This window comes from Labeo rohita, chromosome 22, assembly GCF_022985175.1.
Source record: "Labeo rohita strain BAU-BD-2019 chromosome 22, IGBB_LRoh.1.0, whole genome shotgun sequence".
NCBI lineage: Eukaryota > Metazoa > Chordata > Actinopteri > Cypriniformes > Cyprinidae > Labeo > Labeo rohita.
Window position 1 is genome coordinate 37,673,264 of NC_066890.1, and position 18,694 is coordinate 37,691,957.

The 18,694-nt window shown below is 38.5% G+C and overlaps 3 protein-coding genes across 3 annotated transcripts; 1 reads left to right on the top strand and 2 right to left on the bottom strand.

The window, feature by feature from the left end:
* The first annotated feature begins 1,126 nt into the window (after positions 1 to 1,126).
* Positions 1,127 to 3,247, top strand: timm13 (translocase of inner mitochondrial membrane 13 homolog (yeast)). Its single transcript, XM_051094069.1, has 3 exons — positions 1,127 to 1,350; positions 2,183 to 2,251; positions 2,339 to 3,247. Exons 1-3 carry the CDS (start codon positions 1,231 to 1,233, stop codon positions 2,435 to 2,437), a joined length of 288 nt encoding a protein of 95 aa, XP_050950026.1. The 5' UTR covers positions 1,127 to 1,230; the 3' UTR covers positions 2,438 to 3,247.
* Positions 3,248 to 3,384: 137 nt separating this feature from the next.
* tmprss9 (transmembrane serine protease 9) lies at positions 3,385 to 12,405 on the bottom strand. The gene is made up of 15 exons (XM_051094068.1): positions 12,349 to 12,405; positions 11,331 to 11,506; positions 11,127 to 11,254; positions 10,981 to 11,048; positions 10,568 to 10,743; positions 10,451 to 10,492; positions 10,254 to 10,367; positions 8,624 to 8,789; positions 8,263 to 8,537; positions 7,551 to 7,693; positions 7,091 to 7,478; positions 5,961 to 6,129; positions 5,597 to 5,862; positions 4,419 to 4,555; positions 3,385 to 4,131 (listed from the first exon to the last, which is right to left on the bottom strand). The coding sequence occupies exons 2-15, from the start codon at positions 11,461 to 11,463 to the stop codon at positions 3,970 to 3,972; spliced, it is 2,367 nt and encodes a 788-aa protein (XP_050950025.1). The 5' UTR covers positions 11,464 to 11,506; positions 12,349 to 12,405; the 3' UTR covers positions 3,385 to 3,969.
* Positions 12,406 to 16,466: 4,061 nt separating this feature from the next.
* On the bottom strand, positions 16,467 to 18,681 carry lsm7 (LSM7 homolog, U6 small nuclear RNA and mRNA degradation associated). Its single transcript, XM_051094133.1, has 4 exons — positions 18,623 to 18,681; positions 18,299 to 18,389; positions 17,384 to 17,455; positions 16,467 to 17,153 (listed from the first exon to the last, which is right to left on the bottom strand). The coding sequence occupies exons 1-4, from the start codon at positions 18,626 to 18,628 to the stop codon at positions 17,011 to 17,013; spliced, it is 312 nt and encodes a 103-aa protein (XP_050950090.1). The 5' UTR covers positions 18,629 to 18,681; the 3' UTR covers positions 16,467 to 17,010.
* Between the last annotated feature and the right edge of the window lie 13 nt (positions 18,682 to 18,694).

Consider the following 18,694-nt stretch of genomic DNA (forward strand, 5'->3'; position numbering starts at 1 on the left):
GAGGAAAAACGGTTAAAAATCATTTCTACACAGCAATAACCTACCTGTTGAAATGTAGTGGCATCTACTGGACAGAACCCGTATTGCATTAAAGCGAAGCCATTAGAAAACACAAATGTGACCCTGGACCCCAAAACCGGTCTTAAGTCGCTGGGGTATATTTGTAGCAATAGCCAAAAATTCATTGTATGGGTCGAAATTATTGATTTTTCTTTTATGCCAAAAATCATTCCTACTGTAAACATATCAAAACTTAATTTTTGATTAGTAATATGCATTAGTAAGAGCTTCATTTGGACAACTTTAAAGGTGATTTTCTCAATATTTAGATTTTTTGCACCCTCAGATTCCAGATTTTCAAATAGTTGTATCTCGACCAAATATTGTCCTATCTTAACAAACCATACATCAATGGAAAGCTTGTTTATTCAGCTTTCAGGTGATGCATAAAGCTCAATTTCGAAAAATGGACCCCAGTCTTATGTAGCAATGGCCAAAAATACATTGTATGGGTCAAAATTATCAATGTTTTTTCATTTTATGCCAAAAATCATTAGGTAAAGATCTTGTTCCATGAAGATATTTTGTAAATTTCCTACCGTAAATATATCGAAAGTTATTTTTTGATTAATATGCATTATTTGGACAACTTTAAAGGCAGTTTTCTCCGTTTTTTTTTCAATGGAAAACCTATTCAGCTTTCAGATGATGAGATGAAAATCTCAATTCCCAAAAATCGACCCTTATGACTGGTTTTGTGGTCCAGGGTCACAGATATTATTTGTACCACACGCAAAGATTGCGAACGTATAAAAAATAATGGTTTTTTTTTTTTCCAATATACGATATATAATGTATTTTTGTATGGCACTATTTCAAATTGCAAAATTGTGTGTTAAATCAAAAATATCAAACAAAAATCAAAATATATAATACATCGTTTTAAAATCAGGATTTATGCTAAGCACCTTACCCCAAAATTGTTTTTAGGATTGTGTGTGTGTTTTTTTTTTTTTTTTTTCTTGTCGTTTAAAAATTCGTTACGTAATGATTTTAGTTTTAGCATTTTAACGTTTGCTGTCATTAAAAACTACATTTCCCATAAGTCAGCAGTCAGGATGTTTTCCAGAGCGCTTCCGGTTTATCTCAAGGGCAAAATTATCACATGTACCGAAGCGATACCGAGTTTATTCCAGTGTGTCAGTCTTATTAGATCTGTAAGTGTGTAAAATGGACAGTTTCGGTTCAGATTTCTCTTCGGGCTCCTCGTCCGGTAAAATGGACACCGGCACTATAATGGAGCAGGTCAAAGTTCAGATTGCTGTTGCAAACGCGCAAGAGCTGCTTCAGGTAACAGACTTTAACCTCTTAGAATGTTTTATGGTTTTTGTAAATCTGTTTTTTTTTGAGAGACATGCATCTTTTTTTTTTTTTTTTTATCATTTTATATCCCTGAATATGTGGAGTAATAGAAATGTAAGTTAGTAGTATGGTATAATGTGGAGTACCATAGATGTAATGGTGGTTACCGTTGAACACAGTTGTATACACTTACCGCAAAGTACAATGGTATTATCCCGATGTTAAAAACTTGTGTCATTGTACAAACAGTCCTTTTTGTACGTCTTAATCTGTGTACTATGGTAAAACTGTGTTTTTGAACCTCGTACAACGTTACTACCATGGTAGTCTTTTAAGTATAGTGAAGTACCATGGTATATGAATGTGATACTCTTTTAAAAAGTACTGTGGTGTATACAGTGATTTAGGTACTATGGTATTCCGAAGTATGTCTAAGAATACCATGGTACATGTCCTACAAAATGTCTAAAATCAGTACAAAATGTCCCACAGTACGGTATTCTTGCAAAAACCTTGAGATACCGGATGTATTTAGTATATAATGTGATACAACCATTATACTGTACTGTAGATAATGATTTTGTTGAAATTAAAATAAGATTTAAGTAAATTTTCCTAGAAAAAGTTAAATTCTCAGTAATCATTTGTAATGATTATTCACGATTCCTGTCTGAATTGTTTCTGAAATGCACACCCAAATTTTTTTTTACTGTATGATACTGCCATAGTACATTTTTGCAAGAGTTGTTCTTCAAGGTCTCACTTACAAAAAAAACCAAATTTTAAATGCATTCCTAATGACATTTGTCCTGCATTACAGAGGATGACTGATAAATGCTTTAAGAAGTGTGTTGGCAAGCCAGGAAGTACACTGGACAACTCTGAACAGGTGGGAGCATTGCATCCAATGCCGTTACCCATGTTTATATGAGATAAAAACATCTAAACACATCTGTACCCTTTTGTTTTTTCTCAGAAATGCATTGCCATGTGCATGGACCGCTATATGGATGCATGGAACACGGTCTCCCGTGCATATAATTCACGATTACAGAGGGAAAGAGCACGTATTTAATATGCAGATGGCAGCTGGTACTACCTCAGTCCTCAGGTAGAGATGTCTAGTCTCTAAATGCACGGCGGGTGTATAGACTTGGCTCTCGTACCACACAACAACAGCTGATGGCTACAGAAGGAAGCAGGTGGTTGGATTTAGACTCTACATGGACATTTTCATTACATTTTGTGTGTTAATATGATTATATAAGACGAATTTAAAAGAAAAGATTGATTATTGACAGCCAGAATGGGTCTGGATTTTAGCTTCACTTTTTCTGCATCCAGGTCCTTTACTTTGTTTAAAAACATGCTAAATTCAGACTCCACCCTTTATGTTGTTATCTATTCATTAAGCAGCCAATCAAAATTCAGCAAACTCTCTGTCTGCCTTTTGTCATTGGGTGGATGTTACTCCATTCCCTGAGGGAAGGGCTCACTTTACCAGCTCTGTTCTACAAACCTAGTTCTTCTCCCTGAGGGGGAGAATTCAGGGGCGTCTTTGTTGCAATAATTGTCACTTCTTCACCAGGAGCGGCTGAACAGTCCTTCTTACTTACCTCTGAAGAACAAGCCGCAATTGTCGACCCTGGAGTGTCATTTGTCTCATTGTCTGTTAAGTACAGTAGCAGGTTTGTTTAGAACTGCAAACCCGTTCTCTTTGTGTACACACATGTCAAAGTTCCCAATTTCCTTTGCTTCTGAGTCTTGGAATGGTTTGGACAGAGATGCAAACTCCACCAAGACACGTCCAGACAGATGTTATGTAAATGTCACCAAGCTGTTTTTATGGAATGCAAATAAATGCCACCCAATCAGTCCATTTTTATTGAAGTTTACTTTTTCGTTGGTTAACAGATGTAGCACCATTTGTACAAATTAGGCCTGAAACATTCTAAGCAAGTACGTAATGTACAAGTTGCATTTTCAGCGTTGCCACATGGGGCGCTATAGCGTGTGCTTCTGAACTTTGTTCTACTGCCTGGTCAAGTACTGTTGTGGTGGAGCAACAGTTTGGAAAGAGTGTTGTTTAATGGCGCAGACGTTTGTATTGAGGTTTGGTTCCATCAAAGCAAATTGCCTCCATTTTATGTTGTAGAAATATAAATTCTGCTGGGGATATCTGTCTCTTGAAATCGGAATTTAGCAAACTTCAGGCAATGTTGCCATCTTTTATTATCTTACGTATGTAAAAACCACTTCAAAATTATCATTATTTTTAAGCCATATTGGTTATACTCAGGGTCACTAGGAATCTGCACCCTAACAAATTAGGAGCATCTCCACTGATTATTCCTTCAAAACCATTTTAAACGTTAAAAAAGTCTGCAGATTCAGTGGTTTAAAGTCCTCAATAGCTATAGCACATCAAGGGCTACTGCTTCGTACACCAGAATGCATTGTTAATAAATACCAAAAATAAATATTTCGACAGTACAGTATGAACCTGTTGGTAAAATTGTCCTTTTGAGTTGTTGTGCTTTCTTTTCAGTATAGTGACTGCATGTCACTTGTGAGGAAGATGGTGGAGGATATATCCAGATTGAATTTTTAAAAAGGGAGGTATATAGATATCCATTCTCTCACAGCCGTGACCTGCATGTAAACTCCTGGGAAGCCAAGTCGACCACAGCCGTGACCCCAGCTGGTCACCCCAGCCACAAACCACCGGCCCTGGGGTTCACGGCACACTAGAGGGCCCCCTGAGTCTCCCTGCAGACAAAGACAAGACCGCTGGGTTTGTTGGTGTTTTTATGGAAGGTATGACATTTACAGAAGTCTGCTAAAAACTCAAGGATATGGTTGAGTTACATTGGGCTTGGTTACGTAATCAGCTTAAGAGGCACCGTGGATGTTTGAAGGTTTAAAAAGACTTTTAAAGCATTAAGTATCGGGTAAGTGCTTCAGAAAAAGTGATCCAGAAGAATGTGCAACTCCTTGCTATTTTAAATAGTCAGAACCCTTTAATATTGGAAACAAGTTCTTGACCAAAAACTCACCAGACATGTGTCCCTGTCTCCTTCCATAGAGCCAGCACACATCATGTTGTTGGTAAGTTCAGCACCATAAGCTTGTTGGCAGTCCAACTGATCAATGATGCTAACCTGTGCTTTTTGCAGAACGTTGGTTATCATACCTATGTGGGATAAACAGACCTTGTGTCATAATACACCTTGTGTAGTGAAGCAGACACAATTATTTATAGCTTTTAAATTTTCACATTTTGTACATTTAACCCAATCTTAAATCCCTCAAGACCCATGATGGATACCCAAATGGTCTACTAATAGCATATAGTGTTTCATGTTGGGATTGTGTTTACATCTATTACGAAATGTATGACGACTACCGAGAGTCAAATTCGGCCCCTTTTCAAAACCGATGGAAAACGTGGTTGGTGCACACTCTAGCGGGGCTTTCGCAACGCTTAGTTCTAGGAACTAGTCAGCATTGTGGTTCCTAAAGAACCAATTTCTCCCTCTGGGGAGAGGCCGTTACAAATGGATGCCGTGATCTGAGCTTTGTTTGCTGTGTGGCGTGGGTTTCGTGATAACAGAGATGGAGTGTAAATGCAGTTTACGTGATTGAAAGAGCATGAAAATCTGACTAAATATCCTATGACAACTTGCAGCGTTAATATCATCAGGGCTGAGAACGAACACTGGAGTAAATATGTTTACATGGCTTTTTAAAAATGCTGGGTAGCTGGCGTTTCTTACACTTCCATTATTGATAGTTCCTACAGAACTGTTTTAGACCCTACCCTGAAGTAGGAGCTAATTTAGTTCCTCCAAACGGAGTTCCTACAACTAAAACTGTTTCTAGTTCCTGCAGTGCGAGCACGCCAGAATGCATGTATTTCCGCATTGCCCACACATTAAGGTCAGTCAAACTAAGGTCTGCACCAAAATGTCTAGTGTGAAAATGATATCATAAACCAGGGATAGGCAACATTGGTCCTGAAGTGCTGCTGTCCTGCAGAGTGTAACTCCAACCCTAATCAAACACACTTGATGAAGCTAATCAGTGTCTACACTATCACTAAAGCCAGGTTAGGTTTTTTTTTCAGGGTTGGAACAAAACTGCATTGGCACTCCAGGACCAACATCACCTATCTCTGCCATAAACTAGTAGTTTTAAGTTTTGTCTTGGTCACCTTGACCAACCCCAAACTCACCATCCTCCCTCACAGCGCCCCATCCAGTGATGTAGCATTCCATGTTTTTGATGAAGCTATGCCAGGGAGAAGGCAAACACACAGTCTGGATGGTGTAGGACTTGGGGGCAGGGATGGAGAGTTCCACCAGGGCCACATCGAAGTCCATGCTGCTGCTGTTGAAAGCAGGATGAGGGATGATCCTTTGCACTGGAATCACCAGAGTGCCCAGTCCCGACCAAATGACCGAGCCAAGACCTACCGTCCAACTGGCAGGGTTCAGGTCACTATTAACGGAAACACAAACACTAAATCATTCCTGTTCAACTCTTTCCAGGTCTGAAAGTAGAGCATATTGGGTAGTCGACAATCAAATGTACGCTACCCTCTGAAGCAGTGAGCTGCAGTCAAGAGCCATTTGCAGTGAATGAGCGTAGCTCCACAGCGGTGAGTGCGTTGGTACTGCAGACTGCCCACCCATGGCCATTCACCTCTCTGGGCGTTGACGCCACCAATAATCCTCTCCTGGCCCATGACTGGACGATTCCCGCAGTCTACAAAGTAATCAGGTGACCCTTATATTCTGTTTCCTCAGGCTAGATCAGTGGACCGTAGTCAGGGTAGATGCCATATGTACCTTTACATCAATAAAAATGATGCTTTGAGGGATGCACATACAGTCTGTTCAGAGGGTTGTACTGTACAGTTGTGCACCTTGGTTTCGATCAGCCAACACATAACTGAAATTAAGCTATTCCAAAAGAAAAAACATATAGTGTGCAAAAGAACTCTGGGTTGGTGACAGTACAACCATTTGAATGAACTGTATGGCTGATGATTCTTGGGGCAACATTTTGAGCCATTAAAATGGCTAACAAATTTCTGTCTGGATAATTTAGATCATCATGTGTCTCACCTGGTTGCCCGTTGATGGCAACATTGCTCAAAAAGTTGGCCTGTGTATCATCAGCCTGCATCTACCCTAATGTTTTTCATGTAAAGTTAAATACGGCACCTACCTTGATGAAGGTCTACTCTAGCTAGCTAACCACACTTCAGTAATGTGGGTGCAGACCAAAGGAATTGTTGTAGAGCAGGGGTGCCCAATCCTAGGATCAACCCAGGTGCCTGCCTGCAATGTTCAGTTCCAGCCCTGCTCCAACACACCTGTTTGTAATTATTAAATGTTTCTAAGGATCTGGTTCAGGTCTGTTTGATTAGGTTTGGAGCTAAACATTCCAGAAAAGGTAGATCTCCAGGAGCAGGATTGGGAACCCTAGAGATCGAGGTAATGGATAGAGCAAGGATGCCCAAACTCAACCCTGGATGGGCCAGTGTCTTACAGAGTTTAGCTCAAACTTACCTCAACATACCTGCCAGGATGTTTCTAGTATACCTAGTAAGAGCTAGTAAGAGCTTGGTTCAGGTGTGTCTAATTGAGGTTGAAGCTAAACTCTGCAGGACACCGGCCCTCCAGGACTGAGTTTGGGCACCCCTGGGATAGAGATTATTTACCACAGTTTTTCTCGTCAGCCTCATTGGGGCAGTCCACGACTCGGTCGCACTCTGGGTTTGTCTTGCTGATGCACATGTCTCCGCCACAGTTATATTTACCACTGCAGTTCACAGGAGCAGGGATGTAATCATTACTGACTTGCTCAGAGGATGAGTCTATAGCTTTAGCGATGTGAACCGCAGTGGTTGTGATGCTAGGGACAGTGGGGGCGACTTGGATTGTTTGTGCAGTATTTGTGTAGCTCAGAATCCAGTCGCGGAGCTTGGTAACGCGGGAATAGACCCCAGGCTTGTTGATCTGTGCGCATCCCACTCCCCAGCTCACTATGCCAGCCAGGAAAAAGCGTCCAGGGGACGCCTCACATACCAGAGGGCCTCCGGAATCTCCCTGAAGGACAAAATCAAGTTTAAAGCAGTTTGCAAACACTTTTTAATCAAGCATTTTTGATAGGACCCTTACCTGACAAGAGTCCACCTTCCCTTGAAGAAAACCAGCACACATCATATTTTGGGTAAGTGCACCTCTGTATACAGATGACTTGTTGCAAACTTTCGAGTCAATGATCTTCACGATTGCCTTCTGTAATGTTGAAGGCACCTCACCTGCTCAGGCACAAAGAGGAGTTGTCTTAAAAAGGGTAGCCTTGAGTAGCCAGACTTGTGCCTTGTGGTGAAAAATCTGGTCTTCAAGGAATCTTATTAAGACCAAGGACTCAGGCCAGACAAGAGCACCTGACTGACATGTAAAGCGACCAAGTACAGTTTGTTTTGAGCTTGTTCCAGTTTAAGGGTGGGGTTATTTGAATTAAAAGCAGGGTAGGTGATTTGGTTCAAAAACCTGGTACTAGAGGGCCACTGTCCTGCAGAGTTTAGCTCTAGTCCTAATTAAACACACCTGAACCAGTTGATCAAGATCTTACTAGGAATACTCTGCAGGTCACCGACCCTCCAGGATCAAGTTTGGACTCCCCTGTCCTATGGTCTGTCTGTGTGTCTTCATGTGTTTTGGGTGAGGTATGGCTTTGGAAAGTGATTTGCAGGGAGGGTGGGATTTTAAGCTTTTAAAGCTAACTTTCTATTGCTAGCCTCTCCAAAATCACCTACCATACCTTCAAACTCAACAAACTCAAGCCAAGGTATATCCAGATGCTTTCCGTAACAAACATACTCACTGGTGTACTGATTAAGAGCTCCCCAGCCAGAGACAATGCAGTTCTGCCCAGTGCTGAAAATATGAGAGGATGATGGGATACAGACTGGCTGAACATAAGAGGTGAACTTTAAGGGTGTTTCCAACTCCAGCACGGTCACATCACTGTCAGTGGTCATGGGATCATATCTCGGAGAGACAGTCAGGGACTTGATGTTTATTATGGTGGCTTCGCCCTCCTCCCCACTGACTAGATTGGCTCCCACAAGAGCTGTCCAGTCTTTAGGGTCGTTTTCTCTTTGGTATATAAGGAAGACATGTTTAGATATACATTGGTGTCTAGCGAGGAGGCCGATGAAGATTTTACAAGAACCATTCCTCACGTTTCAAAACAATGGGCAGCACTGACGAGCCAGCGATTGTTGACGATGGATGCGCCACAGGTATGACGGCCGCGTAGTCTGAGACTGACCTGCCAGGGTAGCTCCCCATGACGGGAGTTTTCACCACCCACAACACGGTTAGCCATGGCTGGACGTGTTCCACAGGCTATAAGAAGAAAAATGGTTAACAAACAAAGAACATAATTCTACCACAATTCTAGGGTTCTTTAGTTGCAAATGTGTTTTTAGTAGCGTGTTTACACGCGTTTCCAAGGATATTCCAGGTCACAGGTGCCCAAACTTGGTCCTTGAGGGCTGGTGTCCTGCAGGGTTTAGCTACAGCTTGCCTTAACACATCTGTTGGGAAGTTTCTTGTATGCCTAGTAAGAACTTGATTAGCTATTTCAGGTGTGTCTAACTGGGGTTGGAGCTAAACTTTGCAGGACACCGGCCCTCCAGAACCAAGTTTAGGCAACCCTGTTCCAGGCAATTTCTAGGTTCTTATGGTTTATAGGTAGGTTCTGGTTTCTGTTTAAATTCTTGTCCCTAAACATAGTTTGTTTACATCTGTAATTTAACTCTATTGATTTTTTTGGCAGTATTGCTGTCCATCAGGCAGAAATCCATAGAGGACTAATCATCAACTAATGTTTTTATGACGTGCCATCATTCGGTCATATTGGTGGCACTAAACATAAGTAATGCCACAAAACCAAAGGGAACTTTTTGCCGTTTATTGCTTCTGAAAATGGTCAATTATTGGCATGTTTTTGGGCTGTACTAATCGGTTGGACCGGCAAAACCATTTGGAGTACTATAGACTGCCAAAAGTTATAACAAAACAAGGAAAAGAGTGCTAAAAACAGTTTGAAGAGCAAAAGGTGATTGTGGTTGGCCAAACTGAAACAGGATTTCCAGGGCAAGAATCTTGACAACATTCATGTTCGTTCTAATCACTTCTGGTCATGTATGTGAAATATTCAGCTAATATCTTAACTAATACTGCTCGTACGTATCTTTACCACCTATTAACTGTTACTTTGTCAAAATATTGTACTTCCACGCAATTTTCCGTGGTTTAGACAACATAAATTAGCAGAACAACGTATTCAGTAGTACATTAACCATGCAATCAATGCTGCTGTTTACGTCTGAGTATCTCCAATATGGCCGCGCATCCGGGTAACTTACCAAACTGACGTAAGTGCAAATCCTTTTATAGCACACACATTCTCATCATGCTGCACAATTTTAGGTATCATTCACATGTGTAGCAATGTCATGTAAGTTTAATTAGAATTTGTGGATTGTATAAATCACTAGCCCTTGCTAATTGCAATGTTTGCCTTAAAGTGATAGTTCACCTGAAAATTAAAATTCTTATTCTCAAGTAACTAATTATCTAATGATTATTCGTCTTACAGGTTTGGAACAACATGAGGGTGAGTGACAGAATTTTCATTTTTGGGTGAAGTAACCACTATAAGCACCACTATAACATCCTTTAAACTATGCTGATACTAAAATGTCATCAATTAAGTCTTTATTTAAGGCAAAAATTAGTTCTTAAACAGTTAGCTTAAGTGTTAGCATTAGTGTTAGCTTATAATAGCAAGACGGTGACACTTACAGCAAAAGACTTCATCTGAACCATCAACACAGTCGGTTATAGAGTCGCATTCTGGATTTAGCTTTGTGATGCACTCGCCATTGCCACAAGTGAATGTGCTCTCAGGACATTTACCTGCCATAAAAAACAAAAATGTCTGAGCACTCTGAGTTTTCAGCAAACCTTCAAATATGGTTAATGATATAATTATATCTTACTTATGTCATTGGAAATCTCATAGAATGACTTTCCACTTGCCCCTGAAATAAAAAAAAATGGTAAAAATTACACTTTTGTTGACTTTTATTTTTATTTTTAATAGGAAATCGGCGTACCAAGAAGGATGATGCCACTAATCTCGCCGTAATCTGGAACAACAATGGGTTTCCCATTTAACATGGCCTTCAATCCAGTGCGGAGTAGGTCTTGAACAAAACTCTCCGTATACCCCTGGACTTGAGAGATCCGGAAGACCAAACGTAGAGTGGTCAACACATTTGTGTTGATATTCCTGAAAGATATCACAAACTGTTAATCAAATACCATGCTTTCCCAACATGTGAAAGGAACAGCTCACCCAAAAATGAAAATTCGCCCTCTAAGGCCCTCTGAGATGTAGATGAGCATTTGATGTATTGCTAATCTATTCTGATGAAGAAACAAACTCATCACATCTTGGATGTCCTGAGTGTGAGTAAGTTTTCAGCAAATTTGATGTTTAAACATGGCGTGTAAGCCGTGTACCTACCCATATGCAACTATCTGGCAGTCAATAAAGTGATTTGCCACTGCGGAGGCACTAAAGATATTCTTGATCTGTAAGACAGCAGCAGACATCAGTTTGTTAAAACATTGTACAACTTACACATTAACAATCATGTCCTCTGGTCGTACCTTTGCTTTCAGAGTCGCGGTCAGAACTACATAATATCCTGATGTTTTATCTTGCAGCTCTGGATCATAAGTGAGCCCTTGCAATTCCACCGTCTCCATGAAATAATGTTCCTCTTGTATCAAGTAAGCTAAACAGGGAAAACAAGCTTGGTTTAGGTTTTCATCAGCATCATCATCATATTTTGATTCCTTCCTTTTGTTTACCTGTCATAAACCCCACGGCAGCCCCGATGATGAGAAGAATCAGTATGCCGGCTAAAGTCATACATTTGCAAGTGGAGAGGTAAGCTGGCCGTGGATCACCCTCGGGCCACTTATTCAAGTCTTTCTTCTCCATTTCAGTCTATACAAAGACCTGCAACACAACCTGGACATCCAAACTGTAAAACACCAGAACACATAGAAATACAGACAGATGACCATGTAAAAGACAGGATTGGGTTTTTAAGAGCTCAAAAGCATTAGCGTTTTCCTCGGGCGCCGATGTTGAAAATCATCTCGTGGGATGCTAAAGTATTATTTCATTGGCCATAGAATAAGACAATAGTAGGAGTGGTTCCAAAAAGCCAAAACAAACGTCTGTCAAGTCGGAAATGTTATATCAGAGAAATATGAAGCCTGCTGTTCTAGAATATATAGATATATATATATATACTAATCACTTCAGGCTTGTAAATGCCACAACAGCTCTCTTATTACATATATAAAAAAAAAAAAAACAATATACTTGGTGTATCATCGATAAATGGCAATTAAAACTATTATTTGCATGCCTGTCAACAACAAAGCAACAGTATCAAATAAAATTGCAGTTTGGCAGCTTGGGAAGACAACATATTACAATTCAATGTAAAATACAATGGATATAACAACATATTTGAAGTTAAAGAAGAAAAATCTAATGTGTAACAAAAAATATTTAATATTTCACTCATTACAAACATGCAGGCTAAAAAAAAAAAGGAGTATATTGGCTATAAATGCCATTTAAAACTTAAATCGCAGAATTATGTGCATGCATGCAAAACAATTACATAACGAAATAAAATACAGTTTTCGCTTTTAACATCAAAAAACTACATATTTTATGTAACTATACCGTTCAAACACTATTCTGAGGGACTCAATACAAACTAATACTAACTGACTAGGTGTGTAATAACTTCTGGCACAGTTCTGTGACGAATAAAAAGGTACTAGTGTTGCAGAGATTGTTACTCACCGTTTCAGACAGCATCTGGTCACTGAGGCATCTGAGCTTTACGTTGACGTCCGAATAAACCGCACAGTATGTTTGGAGTCTATATAGAACGCGGCACTTATGCGGTAGGTTTACAGGTGGGCGGGGCTTCACACAAATGAGGGCGGGATCTCGTGTTTGCGTCGTCCACATAAAACACATACATTTGTTTATATAAACAAACTCCTCAGTTATTACTAACAGTGTTATTTGGACATTGTGAGACTTTTAAGGGGTATTAAAGAAACATCATACTGTTGTTCTTGGGAGGGGTTAAACTCTAAAATCCCAAACAGAACCAAAACGCTTATACTGCAAATAGTGTTAAATATTTAGCTAGCTAACTATCTAAGCGGCTAAAATGCTTTATGTAATTTTTCGTTTAGATCTTGTAAAACTGTTTATGTCTTTATTTCTATCTTTTATATCTATTCTATTATATATTTATATATTTATATATATTTATATATATTAGCTTGTGTAATGTATTTCGGCTGACAAATCTTTTTTTTTTTTTTTTTTAAATATCTGCTCTCTATTTAGCTTTCTAAAATAGTTTCTTATATATATATATATATATATATATATATATATATATATTTATAGTTTCTTGTATATTTTATAAGGGCCATTCTACAGAATTGGTGCAAACTGCTGTCCCACAATCTAAAAACACAATCCTGAGCATTTAAGTATTCAAATCTTAGATGTTTGCTAAGATCCTTGTATTATCTACTAAAACCTACAATAATATTTAAAATATGAGTAAGCTTAATATATATAAAATCATTATTTATTGGGTACTTTCAGTTGGGAGGTGGCTGTCCTAAACCCGAACCCCTAAATTTTAACTTATGAAAATGATATTGAAATAATTTTTGTATTTTTTTTTTTCCATTGTTGTTTTTAAAAGTATCTTTAAAAGATTCTTTTAAACTATAAAACTCAAAAATATATATTTATTTTATATTTTCTTTGTAAACTTTATGTAAAAGAATGTGTCCCGCATTTTTCACGTCACTGCTGAAGCAGTGTATGTTTTAGTCCATTGGCTGAGACTGATTTTAACTACATCCCTACATTTGTGATCAGGAAATATTTATGTGTCCTGCTCTCTCATAGCTACAAGATGTGAGTAGATAGGTCCCATCATTTTAAGGTAAATGTGTTCGAAAGTCTGAAAAATCTGTGTGTAGCTTTAAGGAACGTCACTACCAAACACCTGCTTCTGCAATCAAGCACACTTTTTTAGCTGTTATTCCATAACATTTAGTTTTTATATGTGTACAACTGTTCAGAACTGTGCTAGCTAGCCATGTGCTAATTAGCATCTTTGAGCTAGGTTCAAAAATATCTAAAATTCTAAATCTAAAAATCTTTTCTTTTTGGGTGTTATCCCAAAAATTGCCAGTACCGAAACAGTCACGAACAAAACATTTGGTGACGTTTCGGTAGTGACATCTTCGTGTTTTTGGGTGTTATCTCATAAAATTGTCACTACCGAAACACTCACGACCGAAAAGTTTCAGTAGTGACATCATTGTTTTTTGGGGGCATTGTTCCATTAAATTTCGTCACTACCGAAACATTTGGTGAAGATTTTGGATGTTATCCCATAAAATTGTCATTCCCGAAACAGTCACGACCGAAACATTGGTAATGACATTTGTGTTTTTTTGGGTGTTAAGCCATAAAATTGTTACTACCGAAACATTTGGTGAAGTTTCGGTAGTGACATCTTTAGTTTTTTTTGGGGTATCATCTCATAAAATTGTCACTACCGAATCAGTTACGACCGAAACATTTGGTGAAGGTATTATCCCATAAAATTGTCATTACCGAAACATTTGGTGGCATTTTGGTCGTAACATCTTTGCATTTTTACGACCGAAACATTTGGTGAAGTTTCGTAACATCTTTGGTTTTTTGGGTATCATATCATAAAATTGTCATTACCAAAACTGTTTGGTGAAGTTTCCATCTGTGTTTTTTAGGTATTATCCCATAAAATTGTCATTACCGAAACATTTGGTGGCATTTTCGGTAGTGACATCTTTGGTTTTTTGGGTATCATATCATAAAATTGTCATTACCAAAACAATTACGACCGAAACATTTGGTGAAGTTTCGGTAGTGACATCTGTGTTTTTTAGGTATTATCCCATAAAATTGTCACTACTGAAACATTTGGTGGCATTTTGGTCATGACATCTTAGTTTTTTTGGGTGTTATTTCATAAAATTGTCATTACTGAAACACGACCGAAACATTTAGTGAAGTTTCGGTAGTGACATCTTTGGTTTTTTGGGTATCCTCTCATAAAATTGTCACTACCGAAACAGTTACAATCGAAACATTTGGTGGCGTTTCTGTCGTGACATCTGTGTTTTTTTTTGGGTGTTATTCCATAAAATTGTCACTACCGGAACAGTCACTACTTTTTTTTTTATCTTATAAGTTTAACCTGCTGTGCAAAATGAAGTGTAACTTGCCATGCTAGCCCTCCGCTCCTCAGACTTCTCCTGACCTGGAATAGTATTAAGAGTTGGCATGGCTTCACACAGCAGCTCCTCTTACCGACCCCTCTAAAGTTAACCATCAGTTAACAGACCCTGAACCACTATAACTGTGTTACCCAATAAAGCCCAGACTTGGGTGCCAGTGCGCACTGATAAAATCTGGAAAGTCCTGCCGTTCAAAAGAGCACCAGCGAGGAAAGACACACTGAGCCTTTCATTCAAACCACTAGAAAACCGCCATTACAAATGGAGGGGACCAACAAATCTCGATTACCGCACACGTATTGCATTAAATATCAGAGTGGAAACTATACTGGATCTCACTAGTATATTGATGTACATGCAGTTTCCCACCTAAAGTCAATCCTGAAAGGTTACAAGCAGGGCTTTGTGGCTGTGCTAAGAAGCATGAATGGCTAATCTCAATCTGATATCCAACTTCTTGGTGGAAAAACCCTTGTTTTTAAGCTTTTAGTGGAGGTTATAGAAATTCATGATTGTGTGTACGTGAGAGTAGTTCTGTTGTTACTCGAAAAAGAAACTGGCTTAAAAATGTCTCACCCTCAGGGCATCCAAGATGTAGATAAGTTTCTTTCTTCATGAGAACAGATGTGGAGAAATGTAGCTTTAAATCACTTACTCACCAATGGATACTTTGCAGTGAATGGGTGCTGTCAGAATCACCCAGAAATTTAATCTCACCCAAAGATTCAGCTGCTTTGGAGAAATTTAGCATTTCATTACTTGCTAACCAATGGAACCATTGCATTGAATGGGTGCTGTCAGAATGAGAGTCCAAACAGCTGATAAAAACATCACACATGATGTAATCCACATGAAGTAAAAAACTGTGAGTTTGTAAGAAACAAATCCATCATTAAGATGTTTTTAACTTCAAACCGTTGCTTCCAGGTATTAAATGAGTTTTTTTTATCCATAATATTGCTTTCTTCCGTGAAGTAGTTGTCTCGTCTGAATCAGGAGAGAAAATTGCGACATCAAGCAACGTTTACAAGCCAAAACAGTTTAAAACAATTATGTTGGTGGATTTTGATGTGAAAGGACAACAGGAGATAGACGTTTTGACTGGACAAATAGGTGATGATTTCAAGTTAAAATATCTTACTGATGGATTTGTTTCTTACAAATGCGCAGCTTTTCTCTTCTCAAGATGTTAACTGATGGATTGTGTGGATTATTGTGATGTTTTTATCAGCTGTTTGGACTCTCATTCTGACGGCACCCATTCAGTGCAATGGATCCATTGGTTAGCAAGTAATGCTAGTTTTCTTCAAATCTCCTGAAGAAACAAACTCCTCTACATCTTGGATGGCCTGAGAGTGAGTAAATGTTAATTTTTGTGTGAAATTAAATTTTTGGGTGATTCTGATGGCAACCATTCACTGCAGAGGATCCAATAGTGAGCAAGCGATGTGATGTAATATTTCTCCAAATCTGTTCTAATGAAGAAACAAACTTGTCTACATCCTGGATGGCCTGAGGGTGAGTAAATGTTCATTTATGAGTAAGGAAATCATTTTGTTTTTGACAAAAGTAATAAAAAAAACATTTTCCCAAATATGGAAGGGTCTATAATCAATCTTTAATCCTAGTAATTAGTTTTGCGAGTCTAAAACAGAGGAGTCGACACCACAAAAGTAAACGAGAATGTTTTCACAAGGCGTCTCAGAACCGAAGACCTTCAAAATACAGTTTCCATTTAGATTATACAAAGATGTTTTCTGGAAGCTTGTTTATGTGTGTGTACAAAAGCTTTCTGAAAAGGTAATCCTGTGGGATCCGCCCTTTGAGGTACAGTCATACTCTTTGTTTTTGCTTAAATTAGAAATGGTTAAATTGCAGGTGTTTATTAATGTCCAAATGAATAAAACAACACTGAAAGAACCAGGGCGACATTACGCACACATATTCATGAACAGAGAACATGCCTCAAAATTCAAAACCATAATTAACACACAAATGAACCACAGAAACAAAAACATGTATCCTGAGTCTAAATACAAAAGGTATTTTTCATGATTTCAGACCTAACAAAAAACATCTATTTTCTTAACCAGAACATCTACACAAAGCAAGAAACAAAAAAACAACACACAGCTGAATATTATCCATCCTGCTGTTGAATGAAAGGGTTCGGAATGGCCTCCATCCCGTCCTGTGGACAGATCAGCACGACGGACGTCCCTCGACATACAACCAGACCGAGCTGCCTGGTGTCTTCGGTAAGTTTATACTGATCGTCAGGATCTGCGTGAAAGGATGTGATCAGAAATCATGCACAAAAATGTAAAAACTAAAAGAAAACTTTAATCTTAACTGTTTGATTGGATTAAAAAAAGAATACAAATTAAAAAGATTAAAACGAATAAAAATAAGTTTAAAAAAAGAATAAAAATTAAAATAAATAGAAAAGATAACTTAAAATGTATTAAAATAAATTTCAAAATTATATTTTACAATCAGTCTGGAGATTTTACCTCGCATGTATTCAATGGTGCCATCCAACACAAGATTCAACAGCGGGTCGAAACCTTTTAAGACGCCACTTGCTGAAAACAGTAAACAATAAAACTTCAATTCAATGCAATTAGGGCTGCACGATAAATCGCATGCGATTGTGAGGCGCGCTTAGTCAATGAAGCCGGTTCTTTGATTAGTAGTAAAGCTCCATCACGTGCGTTCAGCTGGAGCAGCAATTAATACACAGAGCTGTAAATCACTGACAAGCTACGCAAAATCGCGCTCATAATTGAATGCGATTCATCTGCGATTATGAGTGCGATTTTGCGTAGCTTGTCAGTGATTTACGGCTCTGTGCTCCAGCTGGACGCACGTGATGGAGCTTTACTACTAATCAAAGTACCGGCTTTACTGACTAAGCGTGCCTCACAATCGCATGCGATTTATCGTGCAGCCCTAAATGCAATTAAGGAAAACTTGTGACCCTGGACAACAAAACCAGTCATAAGGGTACATTTTTTTAAATAGAGATTTATACATCATCCGAAAGCTGAATCAATAAGCTTTCCATAGATGGTTTGTTAGGACAGGACAAAATTTGGCTGAGATTTGACTATTTTAAAATCTGGAATCTGAGGGTGCGAAAAAAAAAAAATCACCTTTAAATTTGTGCAAATGAAGTTCTTAGCAATGCATATTACTAATCAAAAATTAAGTTTTGATATATTTACGGTAGTAAATTTACAAAATATCTTCATAGAACTTCATGTCATAAAAGAAAAATATAACATTTTGACCCATACAATGTATTGTTGGCTATTGCTACAAATACACCCGTGATACTTAAGCCTGGTTTTGTGGTCCAGGGTCACATATATTGTTTTATTACATTATTAAAACCCCTAATTTGTCTTATAAAGCAACTGTCTCACCTTCACGACCTCCTTGGAACTTTACTCTTATATGTTTGTCGATGTACTTCGACAAATCAAAAATACTCTCCTTCTTTTTCTTCTCTTTATCCTAAAAATCAAAACCACGGGTTATATATTACAGGCCTGTATAATACAGTTTAGCGCAATAATACACAACACAACAAGTCAAATTTACAATAACCAGCAGGGTCTAGTGAGCAAACATGGGCTTTTAAGAGCCCACAGTGTATTTGTATGATCATATGTATGTTTGTTTGTAACCTCACGTGTCCACAGAAGCGTTTATAAAGTGAACGATGAGGAAACGTTTGCTGTACTCACCGCCATGTTCAAAACTCCTGTACGCCCCGCCCACTCTGCGTTGACGTTTGACGCCTGCCTCTCGACCAATCA

Bases quoted from the DNA above. Each gene is read 5' to 3' on its own strand.
- timm13 (XM_051094069.1), top strand. From the start codon at position 1,231: ATGGACAGTTTCGGTTCAGATTTCTCTTCGGGCTCCTCGTCCGGTAAA. The intron at 1,351-2,182 runs GTAACAGACTTT...CCTGCATTACAG, and splicing joins ACGCGCAAGAGCTGCTTCAG to AGGATGACTGATAAATGCTT. The intron at 2,252-2,338 runs GTGGGAGCATTG...GTTTTTTCTCAG, and splicing joins CACTGGACAACTCTGAACAG to AAATGCATTGCCATGTGCAT.
- tmprss9 (XM_051094068.1), bottom strand. From the start codon at position 11,463: ATGGAGAAGAAAGACTTGAATAAGTGGCCCGAGGGTGATCCACGGCCA. The intron at 10,493-10,567 runs GTACGCCGATTT...TTTTTATTTCAG, and splicing joins TAGTGGCATCATCCTTCTTG to GGGCAAGTGGAAAGTCATTC. The intron at 4,132-4,418 runs GTGAGTTTTTGG...CTTTGTCTGCAG, and splicing joins GAGACAGGGACACATGTCTG to GGAGACTCAGGGGGCCCTCT.
- lsm7 (XM_051094133.1), bottom strand. The intron at 17,456-18,298 runs GTGAGACAGTTG...TACTGTTTTCAG, and splicing joins GTTCCAAGGAGGTCGTGAAG to CAAGTGGCGTCTTAAAAGGT. The intron at 17,154-17,383 runs GTAAAATCTCCA...CCTTTCACGCAG, and splicing joins CACCATTGAATACATGCGAG to ATCCTGACGATCAGTATAAA.